At 39.5% G+C, this 23,548-nt stretch overlaps 1 protein-coding gene across 1 annotated transcript in view; it reads left to right on the plus strand.

The window, feature by feature from the left end:
* Myo3b (myosin IIIB) overlaps positions 1 to 23,548 on the plus strand; it is a 449,152-nt gene that overhangs the window by 233,154 nt on the left and 192,450 nt on the right. The window contains exons 24-26 of the mRNA XM_077794873.1: positions 7,589 to 7,668; positions 14,740 to 14,817; positions 17,132 to 17,337. Coding sequence (XP_077650999.1) covers positions 7,589 to 7,668; positions 14,740 to 14,817; positions 17,132 to 17,337 — 364 coding nt within the window. The remainder of the gene's footprint in view (positions 1 to 7,588; positions 7,669 to 14,739; positions 14,818 to 17,131; positions 17,338 to 23,548) is intronic.

The raw sequence follows: 23,548 nt of genomic DNA on the forward strand, positions 1-23,548 counted from the left end.
TGTGTCATTTTATTTAGAGTTTTATTAGAATACTTTCTGCTCCAAATTGCAATGAATTGTTTTAAAGTCCTGTCTCCTTCCCTTAACAGTTTCTCTAGGCTATCTCTCCCTGGGAGGCGGGGGGGAACTATTTTATTCATCTTTGTAAGATCCACAGAAACAGCTGGGTGTGGTGATACACACTTATAATTCCAGCTTCTCAGGAGACTGAGACATGAGGATTGCAAGTTTGAGGCCAGCCTGGGCAACTTAGCAAGGATCTGTCTTAAGATTAAAAACAAAAACAAAAACAAAAAAAATTTAACTCAGTGGTAGAGTACCCCTAGGTTCAATTTCAGGAAAAAGAAGGACTCATAGGAGACCCTTAATATATTTTTTACAAATATTGTTGCTCTGACATTGGAATATGCCATTTGTGTACCTCAGTGACACGTGGATGCTGACAGATATGGATATATGGATTTCTTTTCATTTGTTGGAATGAGTCAGGTCTTCTGGGTAGATGTTAGGCAGATGTCAGCAGTCTAGGCTATAGTACATTTGTGATCATCCATTCTGTCCTGTGGCAGCCATGTTTTCCCAAGCAAACACCACCAAAATCAATCAATCAAGGGGATGATCTAGGCATGGTGGTGCATGCCTGTAATTCCATTGATTTGGGAGACTGAGGCAGGAGGATTTTAAGTTCAAGGCCAGCCTTAGCGATTAATAAAGTCCCAGTAAGACCCTAGCTCAAAACAAAAAATAAAAAGACTGGAAATGTAGCTCAGTGGTAAAATAACCCTGGTTCCAATAATAGATTAAAACTAAAAGTAAAATAAAACAAAACAATAAAATTAAAGAAGGGGATGAACATCCTTCATTTGGTTCTAAGAGGAAATTCTTGTCATTAAGGCAGACTGAACTGGCAACTTCTGCTGTTGTAGCAAAAAGATACAGAAAACAGCAATTCACTATTTACTGTGTCAGGAAAGAAAACCTGCTTACCTCCTGGTAACAGTCTGGGACTAGACCAATTGTTTGCTGGGCTGACATCCTATTTATAAGTTTTAAGGCTTAAGGAGGGAGGAAAAAAAATCACTAGTTTTTTTCCAGCTTTGTAATTTGAGATTTCTGGGTCTCAAATCTTTTAAGATATTATTTATTTTCTTAATAATAATAATAATCCTTCAAGCAGATAGTTTGGATGTGGTAATTACGCAGCAATTCCTTACAACTGCCAATTAGAAAGCAATACCAAAATGGAGAAGGTGTTTCTTTGGTCTTTAAATTTCCCACGTGCATGATAAAAGCAAAGTTATGTATTTAGAAAAGAATGGACTTGTTATCTGTGCATTTCTTCCTTTAATAGAACAGATGGGAGAAAGGGTTATTCCCCCTCCCCCACTGTGCTGAAGCTAGACCCCAGGACCCCTGGAACATGCCAGGCAAGCCTTCTACCACCAAGCTATATCACCAGCCCTCTTATGTATTCTTGATTCCTTCCTTCACAAAACCACAGCCCCCTTTTCTCTGTATAAATCATCCTTGTTCTTGTCATGAGAGATTAGGCTGTGTCCATGTGGACTGGGAACTCTTCCACCCGGCTCTGCCCACTTATTAATATTAACCCTTAGAGCCACAGATAAGTGTCAGGAGGAAAAGTAAACACGGCAAGACAGAACATACATTTTCTTCTAGTTGGCCTCCTGCAGCTCTGTCATATTTTATGGCTATCTTAAGTTTCTTTAATATCAAATCTGAGCAAGTCCTTGTTATAGATTTAGGATAGATGGTTATGTAAAGATGAACTAAAAATTTTTTTTAGCATGCAAAATTCTATAGGGTGATTTTGGTTTTTTTGGTTTTTTTTTTTTGGTACGGGAAATTGAACCAAGGGACACTTAACCCCTGAGCCACATCTCCAAGTCCTTTTAATATTTTATTTACAGACAGGGCTTTGCTAAATTGCTAAGGCTGGCTTTGAGCTCATGATCCTCCTGCCTTAGCTTCTGAGCTGCTGGGAACTGCCTGGCTCTATAATGTGTTTTAATAGAGCTATTGAATTAAACACCTTGCATTTTGCTAGCCACAATATTTCAACCACTGCAAGTATTATTATGGCATAGGTCTGTCCTAACCCAACCTCTCTATGAGACAAAGCACAGTTTTTTGCTTACAGAGGCGAGGGAGACCACCTCTCAGACTTTTGCCAGTGCCTTGGAGAAAGGAAGCCAAAGTCAGAATTTTTTGAGAAATAAAACTACATTACCAACTCTCTCATATTTTCTTGATTCCTTCCCTTCACAGCCCCTTTTGATTTAGGCAGGTCTTTCATAGTGAGCGCCTTTGATTAGGATTGGGTAAGGATCACACTATTGCAGTCCAGGATTGCTGGAATCAGGAAGGCAAGGGGTTTGAAAGAAGGATTCGTAGAACCACAGTGCATCAACTAACAGTTGACACTTTTTTTTTTTTTAATTTTAAGTCATAGATGACACTTTCTATGAAAGAGTTGTTGAGTCTTTCAGGAAGTGAATAATCATTGTTTGCCTGGGCAGGACACTCTCCCCCACCCCACGACGCACCCCCCCCCCCAAAAAAAAAGTTCATGCTAATGATGCTAATGGAGGCAGGAATAGTATTATAGTTATTATAATGTGGACAATAAGATATGATGTCCATTCTTGGTATCTAAGCTAACTGTGAGGTAAAAGTTTTAATCTTCCAGTCTACTTAGATGACTTAATCTTATAACATGACCTGAAGATTTGAATTTTTTTTACAACTCCTTGTATTTGTAGAAATTTGAAACATCTTTTTTTTGACATTTCAGCATTACTGTGCAATCATAAATTAGTATTTCTTGTTTGGAGAGAGAATAGGACTATTTCCCAAATGAATGTCTATCTACTCACCAGTGCCCTGCACCGAGTCAGGTCAGCCCAGAGGGGGCAGCAGAGGGAGACTAAAGTCAACCCTAGATTATTTAAAACAACAGTCCAACATTTGGGGGCAATTTTTAAGAAACAACTAAAGATGAAATGACGGTGCCAAGTGTTTCCCCAGAGATGAAAATCTTAGGAAGAAGGTGGGAAATTGCCATCTTTTAGAAGCACCAGCTCTGTCTTCAGATCCCCTATCTCTTTCCCTTTAAGATGGAAGCAGGGAAATCATGTGGGGTTGCCTGTAAGCTCCCTTTCAGATTCTCTCTTAACCCAGTTCCTTGCATAGGATGTAAATTCCACCAGAGGCCTCTGACTTCCGTGTTCTCTTTCCACAGATACAGTCACAATTTCTGAGAATTGTAGGAGGAGGGGGTTCTGGGCCAGGAGGAGTGCTTAGCCAGGAAGAGGCTATCTGGGGGTGAAGCAGGGAGGATGCTTAACATTTGAAAGGAGTGTGAACACTGTATTTACATTTAAATTAAAATGGAAACTTCTTATAGGTTATGTTTCTGGAAGGTGTGTGTGGCGCATCTGCTGAGGTCTATTGTTTATTCATGCTGTAAATCCTTTGAAATGTGTTAAAATGCTTCCCACTCATTATAGAGCTCCTGCCACCCCTGGATTACGACTTTGATGTCACCAATCCCGCTTCAAAGGGTTCTTTCTGGGCTATTAATCACAGTTTAGCCTCTGAAGATATCGCCAGAGAAAACATTTGGACATCTTTGTGCTAGACTCGCTAAAACTTTGTGCATCTTGCATATGCACAAATTGCAGCATTTCCTTTCTTTGACAACTTTTTATTTTGCTTCAGAATCAAATGACACTGTGGGTAAAAATGCAAACAAATCTCTTCACACACTTGGTCTGATAAAGGGTAGGTGGTAGCCAGGAGGGGAGAAGAGAGTCTGAGGACACTCTGAGCCTTCAAAGGTAAAAGCAGCAGCACCCTTCATTTATCTCTCTCTCTCTCTCTCTCTCTCTCTCTCTCTCTCTCTCTCTCTCTCTCTCTCTTCTTTTTTATTTGACTACTCGGTGAGATTCTCTGGCCTTCTCTTGCTTTCTATTCTTGCTTTGAGATCTATGTCAATTGTTCACAACAAATAGTTGTATATAGATTGAATATCCCTTATCCAAAATGCTTGGGACCAGACATGTTTAAGATTTTGAATGTTTATTTTTTAAATTTGTGAATATTTGCATATGCATAACGAGATACCTTGGGCATGGGACCCAAGTCTAAAGACAAAATTCATTCATGTTTCACAAAAACCTCATTCAAATGGTGTGGAGGTAATTTTATATTATGTATGTATATTTGTATGTCACATATACTTATATAATAATAAATTTATACTGATATATATGTAGGTATTAATATGAATGATATAAATATAGTGATCTATATGTATTCATGTCAATATACACATGATATAAATATTATAATGTAGAATATGTTTATATGTTTATGATAAATATTTTACATATGTATATGTATTTGTGTGTGTGTGTGAGTGTGTGTATGTGTGTGTGTGTGAGTGTATGGTACAAGGGATTGAACCCAGAGTCTTGCACATGCTAGGCAAACACTCTACCTTTTGAACTCCAACCCCACCCTCTTTTTTACACAATAAATTTAAATAATTTTGTGAATGGGGCTCAGTGGTAGAACCCATGCTTAACATTTGCCAGGCCCTGGTCTCAATCCCTAGCATCAGTAACAATAATAATAATCTCAACAACAACTTTGTGCATGGAACAAAGTTTAAGGGGGCAGATTCTCAACTTGTAGCATCAGATCAGTCTCAAAAATTTCAGGTTTAGGAGCATTTGAATTTTGGAATTTCAGATTAGGGATGTTTGACCTACACTATTAGAGCATATTCTTTTTTCTAGCATATTTCTTCACACTTTCTATTTCACTTCTTTATTAAGTCTCCCAGTGTTTTATAAAACTTATGTTACTTACATTTGCATGTTTGTCTTTTGTTCTGAGGGCCTCAGCCATGAAACTAGGATGGCTGAGGAGAAAAGTCTTTTTTCCTTCCCTACAGGACCCTTACTACTTCATCTGAGAATCAGTGCCCCTGTCTCAAATCTTCACAGTGGCCTTCCCTGTCAGTTTCTTAATGGGAAAATTCCCACCAGCATCTTTTTTCTCCATATTCATATTCATATTCATATTCATATGAGTAGCCAGGCTCTGTTTTTTTTTTTTGGTAGTAAAAATCACATAGCATGAAATCTCCCTTCCTAGAGTATTATTAAGTGTGCAATATCCTTAGCCACATGTGTGTTGTTGTAAGCAGGTCTCTAAAGCCTGCATGACTGTACTCTGTACTCAGCACACATCAATTCCCATTTCCTCTCGCCCTAGCCCCTGGCAGTCAGCATTCTATTCTCAGTTTTTGCGAGTTTGACGACCTCACATACCTCATCTGAGTGGAGTCATGAAATATTTGTTCTTCTGTGATGGGTTTATTTCACTGAAATAAATCTAAAGCTTTCAGATTTATCCATGTTTAACAGATGACAGTATTTCCTTCTTTTTTAAGGCTGAATAATATGCCATTGTATGTATATGCCACATTCATCTGATAAGGAACACTTATTTGTTTCCACCTCTGCATAATAGTGAATAATGGTGCAATGCATATGGAGTGTGAATCTGTCTTCAAGATCCTGTTCTCAATGATTTGAGATAAATATTCAAGTGAGGTTTCTGGATGATTTGGTAGATCTCTTATTAAATTTTGAAAAACTGCCATAGTATGTTTTCTAAACCAATAGTGTAAAAGGTTCATTTTTTTCCCACACCTTCAACATTTGTAATTTTCTACTTTTTAAGCTTTATTTTTATAACTGGCTATCTTAACAGCCACAATGTAATATTTCATTGTGAATTGATTTTAATTTCCCTAGTATTCAGATATTGAACATCTTTTCACATACCTTTGAGGCCATATATGCTTTCTGTGGAGATATGTCTATGCAATTCCTTTGCCCATATTTTAATTGGGTTACCTTTTTTTTTTGCTATTGAATTGTAGGTGTGCCTATGTCTTTTGAATATTTACCCCAATCTGATATGTGGCTTGCAAATGTTTTCTCCCACCCTGTAGATTTTGCTTTGGCTGCACAAAAGCATTGCTTTCATGTAGCCTAACTCGTCTATTGTTGCTTGCGCTGTTAGTGTCATACCCAAAATCTCATCGCCAAGATCAGTGTCATGAGGCCTCTCTTCTTTGTTTTCTTCTAGGAGTTTTATTGTGTCCAGCCTCATGCTTAAGTCTTTAATTCATTTTTAATTTATTTCTGTGTATAATATAAGAATTCATTTTCATTCCTTAGCATGCAGACTACAGTCTCAGCACCCTTGTCAAGGATCATAGATATGTGGTCATAGATATGTGAGTTTATTTCTGGGCACTCTGTTTCATTGGTCTATGTGTCTGTCTTTATGCTAGTACCATACTGTGTTGATTACTATAGCTTTGTAATGTGTTTTGAAGTCAGGAAATGTGAAGCCTCCAGTTTTTATCTTTCTCAAGATCATTTCAGCTTTTGAGACCCTTTGTGGTTCCAAACAAATTTTGGGATTTTTTTTCTCTATTTCTGCAAAAATATCATTGAAGTTTTGATAGGGATCATATTGAATTTGCAGTTTGATTAAATTTATGCTTAAGTATTATATTCTTTTTTATGTTATTGTAAATTTAATTATTTTCTTAATTTTTTCATTTAGTCTATTGTTATTGTAGAGCAATATGACTGATTTTTGTAGGCTGATTTTCTATAAAGCATATTTGTTAAATTCATTTATTAGTGCTGACATTATCTTCTTTTTTTTAAAGGTATTTCTGTCTCTGTTTTTTTTTTAATATCTTTATTTTATTTTTATGTGGTGTTGAGGACCGAACCCAGCACCCTGCGCATGCCAGGCGAGTGTGCTATACCGCGGGAGCCACATCCCCAGCCACATTATCTTCTTAATGTGGACTCTTCAGGGTTTCCATAAGATTATGTCATCTATGATGACATAATCTTGAATAATTTTACTTATTTTCTGATTTAGGTGATTTTCTTTCTTTTTCTTGCGTAATTCTTCTAGTTAGGACTTCTAGTATTTTGTTAAATAGAAGTAGTGAGTGTACTACTTAGACCTTCCTGATCTTAGAAGAAAAGCTGGCACTTTTTCACTGTTGAGCATGATATTAGGTGTAGGCTTTTCGTATTCTTTATTATGTTGAAGTAATTTCCTTCTATGTTTGTAAATTAGATACTTTTTGTTGCTTGTAAAACTCATGTAAATGCAATTTATTTTATAAATTATTTAAAATTACTTACAGTCTAAAGGTAATTATTGTAATTGATATAATTGATGTTACAAAATTCAAATTTTTTCAAATAGATCATTTGAAAAGTTTTTTTTTAATATTTATTTTTTAGTTCTCGGCGGACACAACATCTTTGTTGGTATGTGGTGCTGAGGATCGAACCCGGGCCGCACGCATGCCAGGCGAGCGCGCTACCGCTGAGCCACATCTCCAGCCCTGAAAAGTTTTTTTAAAAAGATAAAAACGCAAAGGGAGAATTCACTCATGATCAAGTTTTCTTAACTTTTCCTTTAATTTAAGTTTTTTATCTTTTTTTTTGCTCAGGTAATTTGGCCCAGTCAAGAGCCAAGATAATAGCAGCCTCAAGATCTTTGCCTCCACATTTCAGTTCTGGAAGAGCTAAGGTGAGCAGAAAATTCACACCAATGATGTGTGGGTGTGGGGGAGAGCGCTTGTTCCTACCCTGCAGAGAAAGCTGCTGTGGATGGCGTTAGTTCCCTTCATTCAGCCCACGGTCTGGGCGGTCTGGTTGTATGGTAGAGAGTTTGAATCTATATGGGAAATCAGGTATTAGGAAATTTGAAAAAAAAAAAAAAAAAAAAAAAGAACCTCATAGAATCTATACGATTCTGATTCTCAGAAAGACCACTTAAGATACAAGATAATCACAGTTGAAAATAAAATCCACCTTGAAAGAGATAAAACACATGTCCTTGAGACTATCATCAGCCTGCAGAGGAGGATCACAGAGATAAAATAAAATTGGCATGGAGGAAAAAAATCTAACTCCTTCCTATTGTTCTACTCTGCTCTCTGAAACATGAGTTGTATACTTTGGGTGTGTGTGTGTGTAAGGGGTTAGAGGGTTCATAAATATCCAGCTGTAAAGTATGTTTTTTTTTTTTTTTAACAATTCTGCCCTACCAGCTAATGGTTAGCCAGGATATCCAGGGCTGCCTGGTTGATATTCATTGCATATACAGTAATCCCCCTGATTTATGGTTTAGCTTTCCATGATTTCAGTTACTTTTAGTTAACCATGGTCAAAAAACATGAAATGGAGTATTCAGAAATGAACAATTCATAAGTGTTAAATTGTGCACCATTCTAAGCAGTAGGCCATCCCTCTTGGTTCTGCTCAGGATGTGAATCATCCCTTGGTCCAATGTTTCCATACAGTATATTCTACTTGCACATTAGGTACTTGGTAGTTACCTCGGTTGTCAGATCAACTGTCATGGTATCACAGTAATTGAATCAGGATTTGTGTTCAAGTAACCTTTATTTTAACCTAATAGCTCCAAAGCATGAGTAGTGGGATGTTTGTAATTTGAATATGCCCAGGAGAAGCTGTAAAATACTTCCTTTAAGTGAAAAGACAGGAGTAATCATTTTTTAAAGTATATTGTCATAATTACTCAATTTTATTATTAATTATGGGTTTGTTATGGTTTGGATATGAGGTATCCCCCCAAAGCTCATGTGTGAGACAATGCAAGAAGGTTCAGAGGAGAAATGGTTGGGTTATGAGAGCCTCAACCAATTAGTGAATTAATCACCTAATGGGATTAATTGGGTGGTAATTGAAAGCAGGTAGGGTGTGGCTGGAGGAGGTGAGCATTGGGGTCCTGGCTTTGGGGTATATATTTGTGTCTGGCAAATGGAGCTCTGGCTCTGCTTTCTGATCATCATGTGAGCTGCTTCCCTCTGCCACACTCTTCCACCATGATGTTCAGCTTCACCTTGAATCCTGAGGAATGGAGCCTGCTGTCCATGGACTGTGACTTCTGAAACTGTGAGCCCCTAATAAAACTTTTCCTCCTCTACAGTTATGCTGGTCAGATCTTTTAGTCACAGCAATGAAAAAGCCGACTAAAACAGGTTTAAATCTCTAAATGTGCCTAATAAATAAATTAAACTTAATCATAGTTTTGTATGTATAGGAAAAAGCATGATATATGGGTTGTGGTAATATCCACAGTTTCAGGCATTCATTGGGGGGGTCTTTGGATACATCCCCCAATGATCAGAGAAGACTATGTATTAGCCCCCAAAATAGTTACCTTGATAGAGAAATATACAGGTCACATCTCTGAATTTCCTTATTTTTCACATAAAATATTAATTTTAATAAAGAATAAGCAATTCAACCACACATAATACTGTTGAATATTCTCCCTAAATTAATATAGATATATTTACATATGTATATATTTATCCTTACTTTTCCTGAGAATAAAAGACTTACTTGCACATAGTAGAAAATCAAGAGATTTTTGTTAATAATAATTTTTGTACCCACATTGCTATTCTGATCCATTTTTATGTTCTACTTTTCAACCTTGCTACTTCATGAAAGAATATTATGTAACAGGGATTATGTGGACCCCTAGAAGGGACTTTCATAATTTGAGTCATATCCTGTGCAGGACCAAGAAGGATGGCAATCTATTTATAATGGTGCACAATTGAAAACTTGTGAATTGTTTATTTCTGGAACTTTCTATTTCATATTTTTGAAACATGGAGGGGTTCTCAGAGTCTCCTGATCTTACACTTAAACTTTTGTTTATATTAAATGCAGCCAATTCTTTGTATTTCTGAAAGTCTTAGTCTGTAAGTCACTGCAGTCACTGAATCAGCAAACACTGACCCCATTGCTCCTTGGAAAAATAGAGGGTGAGGTTCCTGAGAGACACTGGTCAGAGTCAACAGGTCAATGCATAATCTCATTTTCTATGTTTTGGTTTAATGCTACCTTCTTTACTATATATTTCTGGTAAATAATTAATCATATCCAGCATTTCTTTATGTAAAAGAGCACTTCTATTGCAGCATTTGTGTCATGGAACTCAGCCAACCGCACAAAAACTCATGCCCAAGTAAAGCTCAAGGAACGTGTACCTTCTCCATGAGGCAACGTGAAACCTTATTGGATTTAGGAATGATGAACAGGTGCTTCCGCATTATACCTGGGGGCCATTTCAAACAGCACCAACAAAACACAAATAAGTGCAAAAGTGAGGCAGTTAAATAGACATCAAAAATAGACATTTATAGGAGCAGAGCTGAAACATCACCCTCTTTGACTTTAGTTGGAAACTTGTGCATCTGGAGACTCAAAGTTTTCACTGCTTTGTGAGCATTGACTTATGGGGGTTACAAATAAATGTTAGCAAGGGGGAAAACTTGCAATTATAGAATGCACGAGAGATGAAGATGGACTGAAATGGGGTGGTTTTGTTTGTATGTTTATTTTGGAGTTATTGGCTGCCACCAGATTTTTAAAGAGATCATGACGCAAAAAGATTAAAGACTCCTGTACAGTATTTCTCTAGCCCAGATTCCCCTCTTTTCCCTTATTTGATTTTTGACTACAGGAGCCTGCCAGGACATTTCCCCTACCTTCCAAACCATCCAACTGTTGTTTTCTCTCTTCCTGCACTATCCGATGCTCTTCAGGCCCTGCCCAGATGAGAAACATGCCTTCTAGTATATTTACATCATTAAAATAATAATAACATGATTATTATGTATAGGTAAGATGAAAATGACCATAGATTCTTTTTTACTTGGAAAGGAAGTAAGTTGGAAGTTTAAATGAAGGCATCCCAAAATATGAAGGGCAACAATAATTTTGAAAACAACCTCCAATCGTCTTTGTCTTATCCTTATCCAAGATAAAAGAGCAAAAAGCAGCCCTCGATGAAGCTGTGCTCTGTAAGGGAGAAAAAGTAATATCTTTTCCTCATTCGTCATAAGGTACATAACTGAGACCCTCATGACAAAGACAGATTGCTGAGAAAAAAGCATGCGCATTTATTTAATGTGAGTTTTACATGACAGAGAGCCTTCAGAAATGAAGTCCCAAAGCAACAATCTGTGTGTTTTTACGGAAGTTGTGCAGAGGTATCATTGGAAGGCAAAAAGGTTGACTTGTGCTAATATACTAGGGGCAATTTATTTAGATCCTTCTTGGTGTCCCTGTGTGACATTGTTTCCTTCTGGTATAAGATGAGACACTGGTCATATGAAGGTCTTAGGGAAGACCTTGAGAGAGTGACCTTTATGGACTGCTTCAGAAAAGAAAAGCAAAAAACAAGGGGTAGCCTTCCTGTTTCTGCTCTTCCAAAGGCCAAGGTGCCATGTCCTGGTGGGGGAAGGGGTGTCCTGAGCCCAGCCAGCTCCAACACAGGCAGCATGACTGCTCAGGCCTGTTTGCAATACCAGGCTTGCTTTCCTGTTCAGGGCCACAGGGGCTTTTGAGAGGGGTGATGCTGTAGGCACCCTTCTTAAGGGATGAATATATCACTTGGTAGCAGTAAAAATTCTTGACAAAAGGCCTTGTCAGGAAGATAATAAGTCTAAGCACTTCTGAGGTTTCAGAATGCAAATAGTGAGCACTTACTGAGACCTGGAGAAATTTTTTCAGGTTTTCTTTTTTTTCTTTCTTTTTTTTTTTTTTTTTTTGCTGAGATCTGGATGATTTACGGGACATTTGGAGTCTATGTCTTTATCCTAGAGTAAATTCAGTTGACAGATGAGGCAAATCTTTTTAATAATACTATGCTTTAGACTTTGATTTTATAAGTTATATCAAACCACATAACTTGGTGGTATATAATGTTTAATGTTTGAGAAGTCACATTTAGGAATCAGAACTGCTAGGCTGCAAGACTCTGGAAAACTTACCCCAAATCTTGGAAATCTCTCAGTCTTCATTTTCTCATATGTAGAATGGGACTAATAGTAGAACTTACTTCAGATTTTCATTTTGAGAGTTCACTGACGTAATGTAGGTAAAGCGTTTAGTACAGGACAATGATCTCACACAGGGTTCACTCAATGCATGTTTTATTTCTCAAGTTTTGGTTGGCATCCCTGGAAACCTGCTCAGCTGTCATGGCTGGGGACCTGCAACACAATGTGCAAAGCTTATTCGTGGAACTTGAAGGCCAACGAGCTCCACTCACAAGGACTAGGCAGGACATTTGCCATCTGGGCTAAAAAGTGAGCTTGCTCAGTCAGCTCCAAATGATTTATGTTATTGTGTAAATCAGTTTTATAGGAGGAAAGTGTCCTGAGTTAGGCAGACAGTGGTTTTATCTAGAATATCCCTTCTACTGATTGTTTTAAGATTGGTTCCCTCTTTTGGATCCACTCTGTGTTCAGGAGAACCTTATGACTATGTAAGTATACGAGAGACCTTTCATCAACCCGAGACTTGTCTGAATTCTTAAATTAGAAAATATCTCAACGACTTATTATTTCTTCAGTAAAATACAGTGCTGAGTATGTAGGTGATGAATTACAGACAAACATTAGCATTTCCAGGTTGTAGGTAACCAAGAACAGGTTTTCCTTTCCTTTCCAAGAGTTACTCTATATGCGAAAGCAAGGACTGTCCTTTTGAAACAGAGTGCTGGGTGGTGAGACTCAGATCCTACTTGCTGGGGCTTCCCTCCTGTCCACACCAACAGTTTTACAACTTTAGAAGTGCAAATTGGTGCTGCATTCTGTTTTTTTCTTCCCCCCCCCTCCCCATTTTGCCTTAGGTTACAAATCTGTGCTGAGCTAGAAAATAATATCTGCAATTCCTTTTAAACTGTGTCCCAGTAGCTGGGCCTGGTGGCATACATCTGTAGTCCCAGTTAATCTGGAGGCTGAGGCAAGAGGATCACTTGAACCCACAAGTTCAAGGCCAGCCTGCTGGCCCAAACAAACAAGCTAACAAAATTGTGACTCGGCCATCAAGCATTTCTGGTCACTAAGCTCTTAAATTCTTGAATGCCAACCGGTCTGTTGTACCTTCTGAAGGGGGTAACAGGTCCACCCCTCACCACCTACGCAGGTTCAGGGAGGATCTCTAAATAAAAGGAAGTGGTTGGGGGCTGGGGATATAGCTCAGTAGATAGAGTGCCTGCTTCACATGCACAGGCCCTGGGTTCAATCCCCAGCACTACACAAACACACACACACACACACACACACACACACACACACACACACACACACGAAGTGGTTGGGGGAAATTCTAGAGAGAGAGAGAAAGAAAGAGAGAGAAAGGAAGAAATAGAGTGTGTGTAGGTCCGGTGACTGTCCTTAAATTCTCATACAGAATAACTCTTGGAAAGGAAATGAAAACCTGTTCTTGTGTGTAAGCAGGGTGAGGGGAGAAAATACAGAGGAAAAAATGTTGGAAAAAAATCTCTCTGAATTTACCATTCAGCAAAAGGCTGATCCCAGCCAAAATCTTCCCGTTTGTCCTAATTAGCTTACCCCAAACCTCACCAGCTCTGAGCTCTGTGCTCCAGTGGGGGTTGAGAGAGGGAAGAAACCCACAGTGTAGACCCACCAGTGTAGACCCATCTGAGCATGGTAGCATCTCCACAGGGGGCCCTGTGCCTTCCCTTTTTAGTATAGAGCATCCTCCCTTCCAAACACAGATGTTTTCCTTTCCTCCTTTTTTTCATTACAAATTTAAAAAGAAGACAGGCAGGTGAGTCGCTGTTACAGCTGCATGTGGATGGACTGCTGGCACCCAGAATGCAGCCCATAAAAGAGAAAGCTGCACAGCCCAGATGTGTCTTCACCTGGGTCATATTCCTGCTCCCTGTTTGGGTTGCTCTTCTAGTTTTTGATTACTCGTCCCTGTTTTTCCCCCTTCTTAAACAGACCTGTTTTCTTTTTCCAACCCAATTGAAGTGTTTCCTTCCATTTTTTCTCAGTGGCCTGAACACCCCTCCAGGTGTACCTCATTATTCTCCCCTCCTAGCGCCCCCCCCCCCCCGACTGCTTTTAGCATCCATTTGTTGATTTCCTTGAACAAGGCTGCAGATGTCCTCACCCCATGGCACGGGGAGGTGGCTGCCTGGACAGCGGTCCACCTTGCAGACCGTGCTGACATTTCCGCCTCATACCCTGGCCACCTGATCAGGGTAGATGGGAAACTGCCACTCATGGACTCCACCCACCAAAGAAGGATTTTTGTTGTTGAGTTACAGTAACGAAACACAGATGGCTTGTCATCCATTCCTTTTTTTTTTTCCATCCAGAAATTCCTTCCATCAACCCAGGTAGTTGAAGAGATAATTGGGAACATGTGTCACCCACTGGGTTCCCTGGTGATTTGGTTACCCAAGCTCCTGCCTGCAGTGAGCACTTGGGTACTGTGGGAGGCAGGAGCATGTTGGGCATCAGTGTCTGATGGCCTGGAGGGTGACTGGTGCTGGCCTCATTCCCTATGGTTGGGATCTGTGTCCTTATAATCACCCAGCCTCAGGGGTCTTTCCAGTATTCTTGAAAAATGCATGTCCTTTTTCTTCTTTTAAAGTTCTCCCCACAGTGTACGCTGTTGTATCTTAAATATCAGGTCCCTCAGGTATTTATCAAATAGCCTTTCAGATTTGGGAAAACCTGGAGAATGAAGGAAGTATCTGTATTCTCAAACCACTTCCCTCTCTCTGTGCTTCTAGGTGGACACCCTGGAGATGATGCGGCATCCGGAAGAAAGCACCAACATGAAGAGGCAAACCATGGCTTCTTACTTCCGGGTATGGGGTCTCGTTGATCTCTAGGAAGACTTTTTCCAGAAAGACCTTGCCAAGCCTTCCTACAAGAGGTTCAAAGTCATTGGAACAGGGCAAAGCTCAAAAGCCAGTTAAGAAAGTGGGGTGGTGGGAGTGGGGGCTGGGTAAGAGTGGAAGTGGCAGCAGAGAGAACATTGGCACTCAGCCCTGTACATTGGGCACCCTGATTCTGCTAGCCTTCTTGGCTTTGCAACTACAAGAGTCAGCCATTTCTTCAGCAAACAGTCATAGTTAATAAAATCCTCGAAGATAGCTTACCAAGTTCAGATACTGAGAAAAGTATGAGATTTATTGACCCATTGCAAAATCCATTTTCCTGAGCCTTATTATTTCCCACATCTGCCTCTTTTGGGTAAAAACATTTGTCTCTAGAAGGGCTCTGTTAAATGCCCATTATATAGCAAAGATAAGACACATGATCTCTTCCACCACTTTGCACAGATTCATTCATCTTCAAATTATTATAAAGCATTAGAACTGGAAGCCTGTTAGAGATCAAGAGTCCTCGGGAGCTAAGGTGGGTAGACATCTGGGTAGCTTCATGGTGGAGGTGCTCTTATGACAAAGTAGGAACCTGTCTCAGTGGGAGAAGAATAAGGTGGTATAACGGGGTTGACAGTGGAAGGGGTTCTACAGGGTTGGATGGTCAGGGATAGGATCTGGCTCAAGAGCTGAAGGTGCAGGTGGGCTGAAGGGCAGGACCTTCAGTGCTGAGAATGAGCTCTGTGGATAGAAGACTCCATGGAAGGCCAGTGGGTGCAAAAGGATCTAAGGCCACAAAGTCCAGCTGAAGCACTTGGGTTTCAGAGGCAGACTAAATTGAGCTCATGGTATGATCTTTCTCTCCAACACTCAACCCATGTGGTGATTCCTACATCTCTGGCAGATGGCTTTCAGTACCTGCTTGATCACTCTGGTGTTTGGACATTTCTAATTGTTACTTATTTCTTATCTTGAAACCCCACTCTGGTCCTGTCCTCTCTAGCAGCCATATAATCATTCCCCTCCTAACCCTTGCTATGTGTGTACATGCACGTGTACACGTGTGTATGTTTGCATGGGATCTGGAGGCTCTTTGACCATGGGAAATCACCCTCAGGATCCCAAGCAACCCACCCCCCGTTATTGGAGAAGCCTCTGGCTTATAGTTTTTCAGAATTATACCATGACAACAAGTTTGATGTCCTTAAAATATGGTCCCTCAAAACTAAACTTATCATGATACCTTGATAAGCTAGACACGACCAATTTTCATCAGTAATGGGTGATCATAAAAGCACAGAACTGATTTCCCATGTGGTTCTAATTGCCCCTGAAGGGTTGCCTGGAAGAGGAGTTCCAGCAGTGCTTGGCCTGAGGGACAGTGGCAGCCTCCTGGCACAAGTACCCCTCTGGTTTCACATCTCCTTTCCTCCTCTCTCTACCAAGTATATGTTAGTTGATCATCATAATCTTCTTTTTCTACAATTTTTCTTTGTGTGTGTTTTGTCTTTCTCTATTCTTTTTTGTTCCTCTTCCTTACTGCCATAAGGAATAGGTAGGATTCACTTAGACTCTCTGGTGGTTCTTAGGCTAAAGAAACAAACCTTTCCTTCAAAGTTGGGTATTTTATTTTATTTTTTGGTGGGGGAGGGAGTGCCAGGGATTGAACTCAGAGATACTTGACCACTGAGCCACAACCCCAGCCCTATCTTTGTATTTTATTTAGAGACAGGGTCTCACTGAATTGCTTAGTGCCTTGCTTTTGCTGAGACTGGATTTGAACGTGTGATCCTTCTGTCTCAGTCTCCTGAGCTGCTGGGATTACAGGCATGCACCACCCTTGGGTAATTTTTTTAGTATTTATTTTTTAGTTGAAGTTGGACATAATACCTTTATTTTATTTATTTTTATGTGGTGCTAAGGATCAAACCCAGGGCCTCCCACTTCCTAGTCGAGTGCTCTACCGCTGAGCTACAATCCCAGCTGCACCCCTGGGTATTTTAACTTATGGTTTATGGACATTCATTTTGGATACCTGAGGGTATTCCAACTAGAGCGTGTTCTTAGATAGGTTTCTGCCAGCGGGGATATTGCTTGGCACTAGGAGATGATTAAAGAATGCTTTTGAATCTTCAGTTAGCTCTAAGGAGAACTTATATTGCCATCTGCTATTATTGATTTCATGTTCTGCTTCAAAGGTCTGTGAGTCATTCACAAATCCCAGACTGCTCTTAGAGGCCCCTCTGGGTCCACGCTGGTGCTAACCTCATTTTGTGTGTGGTTTTCTCCCTGGTAGTATTCTCTGATGGACTTGCTCTCCAAAATGGTGATTGGACAGCCCCACTTTGTGCGTTGCATTAAACCCAATGATGACCGAGAGGCCCTGAAGTTCTCCCGAGAGAGGGTCCTCACCCAGCTCCGATCCACAGGCATCCTGGAGACCGTCAACATCAGAAGGCAGGGTTATTCCCACCGCATCCTCTTCGAGGAGTTTGTGAAAAGGTCAGTATGACATCTTTGGAAATGCATGTTATAGGGCTTGGGTGTAGCTCCGTGGTGGAGTGCTTGCCTAGCATGCATGAAGCCCTGGGTTCCACCCCCAGTCCTAGGGAGGGGAGGAGGAAATGTGTTTTGCAAATAAAGCTGTCCCTTGGTCATTCCTGTCCCCTGTGGTTGCTCCTCCTGCCCACTTCCCTCCAAACAGGTTACTGAATGGTTACCAGCTGACATGTACTTGCTGAAATGTTGTATTTTTATTGTGTTCCAACTAAGCGGCAGTGATCCAGAGGACAGAATAAGCTTCCTTCTGATCACATTAAAAATAAATATACATAAGCATTTTTCATGTTATAAATTCTTAGGTCTCTAATTATGCAGATATTTATGATGGATGTATCCCTTCATACATGGGCCATGATTCTGGAGGATATGAATGTACCCAAGCAGCCATTCCTCTTCTAGGGTCTGACGTGATATAGCAGTGATAATGAACACTTACCTGGCACCTAAAAGTTCCTAAGAGTACAGGACATTTTAGGGCACTATTCTCAACTGTAAAATCTCATTTGATCCACAGAACAATACTAGAAGCTAGGCTCTATTATTATTCTCATTTTACAGGTGAGGACATCAGCTCACACAAAGAATTTATTTTTTATTTGTTCTTTTTAGGTATATGTGACAGTAGAGTGTATTTTGACATATGATACATACATGGTATATAACTTATTCTAATTAGGATCCTATGCTTGTGGTTGTACATGATGTGGAGTTACATATTCATGAATTCATATATGAACATAGGAGAGTTATGTCTGACTCATTCTACTGTCTCTCCGGTTCCCATCCCCACTTCCATCCCTTCATTTGCCTTTGACTAATCCACTGAATTTCTCTTCCCCTCACCCGATTGTTGTGTGTTAGCATCCGCATATCAGAGAGAACATTTGACTTTTGGTTTTATGGGATTGGCTTATTTCACTTAGCATGATAGTCTCCAGTTCCATCCATTTGCCGGAAAAAGTCATAAAGTCATTCTTTTTTTATGCCTGAGTAATATGCCATTGAGGTGATACAAAGAATTTAAATGATTTTCCAAGGTCCCATGGTATAAACGATAGAGCCAGAACTTGAACCCAGTCTATTTTCAGCATCCACATAGTTAATCTGCATTTAATTGATGTTTATTGAACACATAAATTGCATAAATAGCTTTCTAAACCTAGAAACTGCCTTTGGATGCAGGGCTGCTCTTTTCTGGACAATTGCCACAGGGATGCCTTGTGTGTGCATATGGTTTCAGGTCGGATTTACAGAATGTTCTGTGAAGAAATAAGGAACAACAGTAATCGAAAATCACCTCTGAGAAAGAAGCACTACACTCTGAGCATGCCCAGAGGAGAATATTATAATCCATTTTAAAATCTGCTTGCTGGCCACCATTAGTGCTTTTTCACTCCCATTCTAAAACAGGTGCCCAAGGTCATTTTTTTTACCTTATTCTCAGGAGAGAATGGATTTTAAATATGGCAGCGCTTGCTTCATCAAGTCTTCCAAATTCTGCTAAATTCCATGGGGATGGGAGAAGGAAGGATGAAAGAGTTTCTTACATCAAGAGCTTTTAAATTAAAAATAAGAATGAGATGGCTTAAATGTCTTTAAGCCTCTGTTTTCTCTCTCTCTTAAATTTGGAGGTGGAGCAACAAAAAAAAATTAGCTCATAAATGTAACTAGTCAAGTATTTTTAGCCACAAAGTGTTAAATACAGAAAAATATTTAAGAAAACAGGTCAAATGCTAAACAGATTGGCACTTCTTTGTTCATAATCAGAAAGCCATTAGGCAAGTATGAACAAGAGTTTCAAAATGTCAGTAAATCTGAGGGTATCAAAGATTTCTGAGCCAGCAAGTTAATTGGTATTTTGATCCTTTTGAGCAACTTAACAACAAAATGGATGAGCGAGCAGTTTTCCCCCTTGATGTTATTCAACAAATAGGTGCTTCTTATCTTCCTGCTCAAGAGTGCTGTTTTGTAAACTCTTAGCAAGAAATATGCAGACAAAACAATCAAAGGCAGGGAACAAGCCATAGAGCCATTCAGGGTTTACCAAGCAGAGGCAAGTGCAAGGTAAAAGGCTGGTATGAGGTTGCTCTTTACCTTTTCCTGGTTTGTGGCATTCAGGACTGAAACCTGTAAGGTCGTGTTCTTGGGATTATATTGTCTCATCCAGAGTAGGGAAGAATTTCTCCAGTCCCCTGAGTCTGCAAACTTGACCACACCTCAAATGCTTCCTTGTTCTATTATCCTAGAATTTTCTTGCAAAATGACTTGGAAGTGCCCTTTCTTATGCTCTAGTCATGGGCCTTTGAGGAAAGGGGTGTCCTTTTGTCCCTTGCTCATCAACCATCAACACCTTCTCAATCAATGGGGCCAGGTGAACTAGAAGTCTTTTTCTGTTCACTAGTGCAAAAGAGGAACCCTGGTATGGCTGAGCAGGTATCGGAACCTCACCAAAGTCAGACTGTTGAGGGACATGATAAGAAAACCACTGTGAACATTCACTGTCTTCCTGGTCATTGGACTCTGAAGCAGGGTCCCTCGGAAAGTCTACACTAGGACTTCACGTATAACTGCATGTGTTGGGGTGTGTCCTAGCAAATGCCTAAAGGACAAGGACAAGGCTAATGTTTTGTTTAACTTTTATAGTCAATTGTGCAATTTAATAAGGAGACCTGGGTTCTAGTATCTTTTAGACTTAGTATTTGGCAAGTAACCCAATATTTCTGTAAAAGATGTTTCTGATCTGCATGACAAGAAGTCAGGCATGCACAGAGCCCACATCTTGAAAAATGTCAGTGATTTCATGCAGATTTCTGGACCTTACCTAGCCTCTAAGACTTCCAGAGATGCTTGCGGACTCCTAGTTGAGCTCATAGGATGTGAAACCTGCACCCAGTAGGACCCCATTCATCACAGTTGTTAAATCAGCCTCAGTTGATGGAAATGAAACTCTTCCCTCTTTTTTCCATCAGCATCTTCCATTCTTCTCATGATGGCCTGGAGAGCCATGGTGCTTTGGTATCGCCTGCATCGCATTCTCCCTTCTATTCCTCCACTTCCTCCCCATCAGAAATGAGGAGTCACTTTGACTTCTCTCTCCTTCACTTCCTTTAAACAGTACATGACGAGGCCCTGATGCTTGGACCTGTGAAAAGTTTCTCCAGAAAGTTTTCTTGAGATTCTCCCACCCTTTCTCCCAAGGCTTTAGTTCAGGCCTGTGTTATTGGGGTGGTTGTAATCAGCCTAATAAGTTATAACCAGGGTTCATGAGAGTCTACAGTTCGATGGTCTTTAGTATATTCATAAAGTTGTACACCACCAATATCACCTAATCGTAGGATATTTTATTACCTAAAAAGAAACCATAAACCCATTAGCAATCCTTCCCTTACCCTTCACCCCACCAGCCCTAGGAAACCAGTAATCATCTAACTTCTGTCTCCCTAGACCTACCTATTCTGAAAATTTCATATAAATGAATCATACAACATGTGGTCTTTTGTGTCTGGCATTTTTCCTTTGGCATAATGTTTTCAACCATCATTCATGATGTACAATGTATCAGTATTTTTCTTCCTTTTTATGGATGACTATTCCATTGTGTGGACATGCCATATTTTGTTTATTAACTCAGTTGGCAGCCTTTTGTATCACTTCTACTTCTCAGATAATGCTGTTGTGTATATTCATGTATAACTTTTGATGTAAACACTTTTTTTTCCACTTAATTTTGGGTATTACCTGTAGGTAGAATTTCTGGGTATGGTAGCCCTAGGTTCAAAGTGGCAATATCAGTTTATACTCTGATAAGTGATGTTATTTTTTTTTTTACTGGAAAATAGTAAAACAGTTTTTATTTATTTATTTAAATTTTATTTATTTTTTATTTATTTTTATTGGTTGTTCAAAGCATTACAAAGCTCTTGATATATCATATTTCATACATTTGATTCAAGTGGGTTATAAACTCCCATTTTTACCCCGTATACAGATTGCAGAATCACATCGGTTACACATCCATGTTTTTACATATTGCCCTATTAGTGACTGTTGTATTCTGCTACCTTTCCTATCCTCTACTATCCCCGCTCTCCTCCCCTCCCATCTTCTCTCTCTACCCCATCTACTGTAATTCATTTCTCTCCTTGTTTTTTTCCCCTTTCCCCTTACTTACTTTTATATGTAATTTTGTGTAACAATGAGGATCTCCTTCCATTTCCATGCAATTTCCCTTCTCTCTCCCTTTCCCTCCCACCTCTCAGCCCTGTTTAATGTTAATCTTTTTCTCATGCTCTTCCTCCCTGCTCTGTTCTTAGTTGCTCTCCTTATATCAAAGAAGACATTTGGCATTTGTTTTTTAGGGATTGGCTAGCTTCACTTAGCATAATCTGCTCTAATGCATCCATTTACCTGCAAATTCCATGATTTTGTCATTTTTTTAGTGCTGAGTAATACTCCATCATGTATAAATGCCACATTTTTTAAATCCATTCATCTATTGAAGGGCATCTGGGTTGATTCCACAGTCTAGCTATTGTGAATTATGCTGCTATAAACATCGATGTAGCAGTGTCCCTATAGTACGCTCTTTTAAGGTCCTCAGGGAATAGTCCGAGAAGGGCAATACCTGGGTCAAATGGTGGTTCCATTCCCAGCTTTCCCAGGAATCTCCATACTGCTTTCCAAATTGGCCGCACCAATTTGCAGCCCCACCAACAATGTACAAGAGTACCCTTTTCCCCACATCCTCGCCAGCACTTGTAGTTGTTTGACTTCATAGTGGCTGCCAATCTTACTGGAGTGAGATGGTATCTTAGGGTGGTTTTGATTTGCATTTCTCTGACTGCTAGAGATGGTGAGCATTTTTTCATGTACTTGTTGATTGATTGTATATCCTCCTCTGAGAAGTGTTTGTTCAGGTCCTTGGCCCATTTGTTGATTGGGTTATTTGTTTTCTTATTGCTTAATTTTTTGAGTTCTTTGTATACTCTGGATATTAGGGCTCTATCTGAAGTGTGAGGAGTAAAGATTTGTTCCCAGGATGTAGGCTCCCTATTTACCTCTCTTATTGTTTCTCTTGCTGAGAAAAAACCTTTTTAGTTTGAGTAAGTCCCATTTGTTGATTCTTGTTTTTAACTCTTGTGCTATGGTGTCCTATTAAGGAATTTGGAGCCCAACCCCACAATATGTAGATCATAGCCAACTTTTTCTTCTATCAGACGCAGAGTCTCTGATTTGATATCAAGCTCCTTGATCCATTTTGAGTTAACTTTTGTGCATGGTGAGAGAAAGGGATTCAGTTTCATTTTGTTGCATAAGGATTTCCAGTTTTCCCAGCACCATTTGTTGAAGATGCTATCCTTCTTCCAGTGAATGCTTTTAGCCCCTTTATCGAATATAAGATAGTTGTAATTTTGTGGATTGGTCTCTGTGTCCTCTATTCTGTACCATTGGTCCACCCGCCTGTTTTGGTACCAGTACCATGCTGTTTTTATTACTATTGCTCTGTAGTACAGTTTGAAATCTGGTGTCGCTAAACCTCCTGATTCACACTTCCTGCTTAGAATTGCTCTTCCTATTCTGGGTCTTTTATTTTTCCATATGAATTTCATGATTGCTTTATTTATTTCTACAAGAAATGCCGTTGGGATTTTGATTGGCATTGCATTGAACCTATATAGAACTTTTGGTAATATCGCCATTTTGATGATGTTAGTTCTGCCTATCCATGAACAAGATATATTTTTCCATCTTCTAAGATCTTCTTCTATTTCTCTCTTTAGGGTTCTGTAGTTTTCATTGTATAAATCTTTCACCTCTTTTGTTAGGTTGATTCCCAAGTATTTTATTTTTTTTGAGGATATTGTGAATGGGGTGGTTTTCCTCATTTCCAGTTTAGAAGATTTGTCGCTGATATACAGGAATGCCTTTGATTTATGTGTGTTGATTTTATATCCTGCTACTTTGCAGAATTCATTTATTAGTTCTAGTAGTTTCTTTGTAGACCCTTTTGTGTCTTCTAGGTAAAGGATCATATCATCCGCAAATAGTGATAATTTAAGTTCTTCTTTTCCTATCTTAATACCTTTAATTTCTTTTGTCTGTCTAATTGCTCTGGCCAGTATTTCGAGAACTATATTGAATAGAAGTGGTG

This window comes from Urocitellus parryii, chromosome 1, assembly GCF_045843805.1.
Source record: "Urocitellus parryii isolate mUroPar1 chromosome 1, mUroPar1.hap1, whole genome shotgun sequence".
NCBI lineage: Eukaryota > Metazoa > Chordata > Mammalia > Rodentia > Sciuridae > Urocitellus > Urocitellus parryii.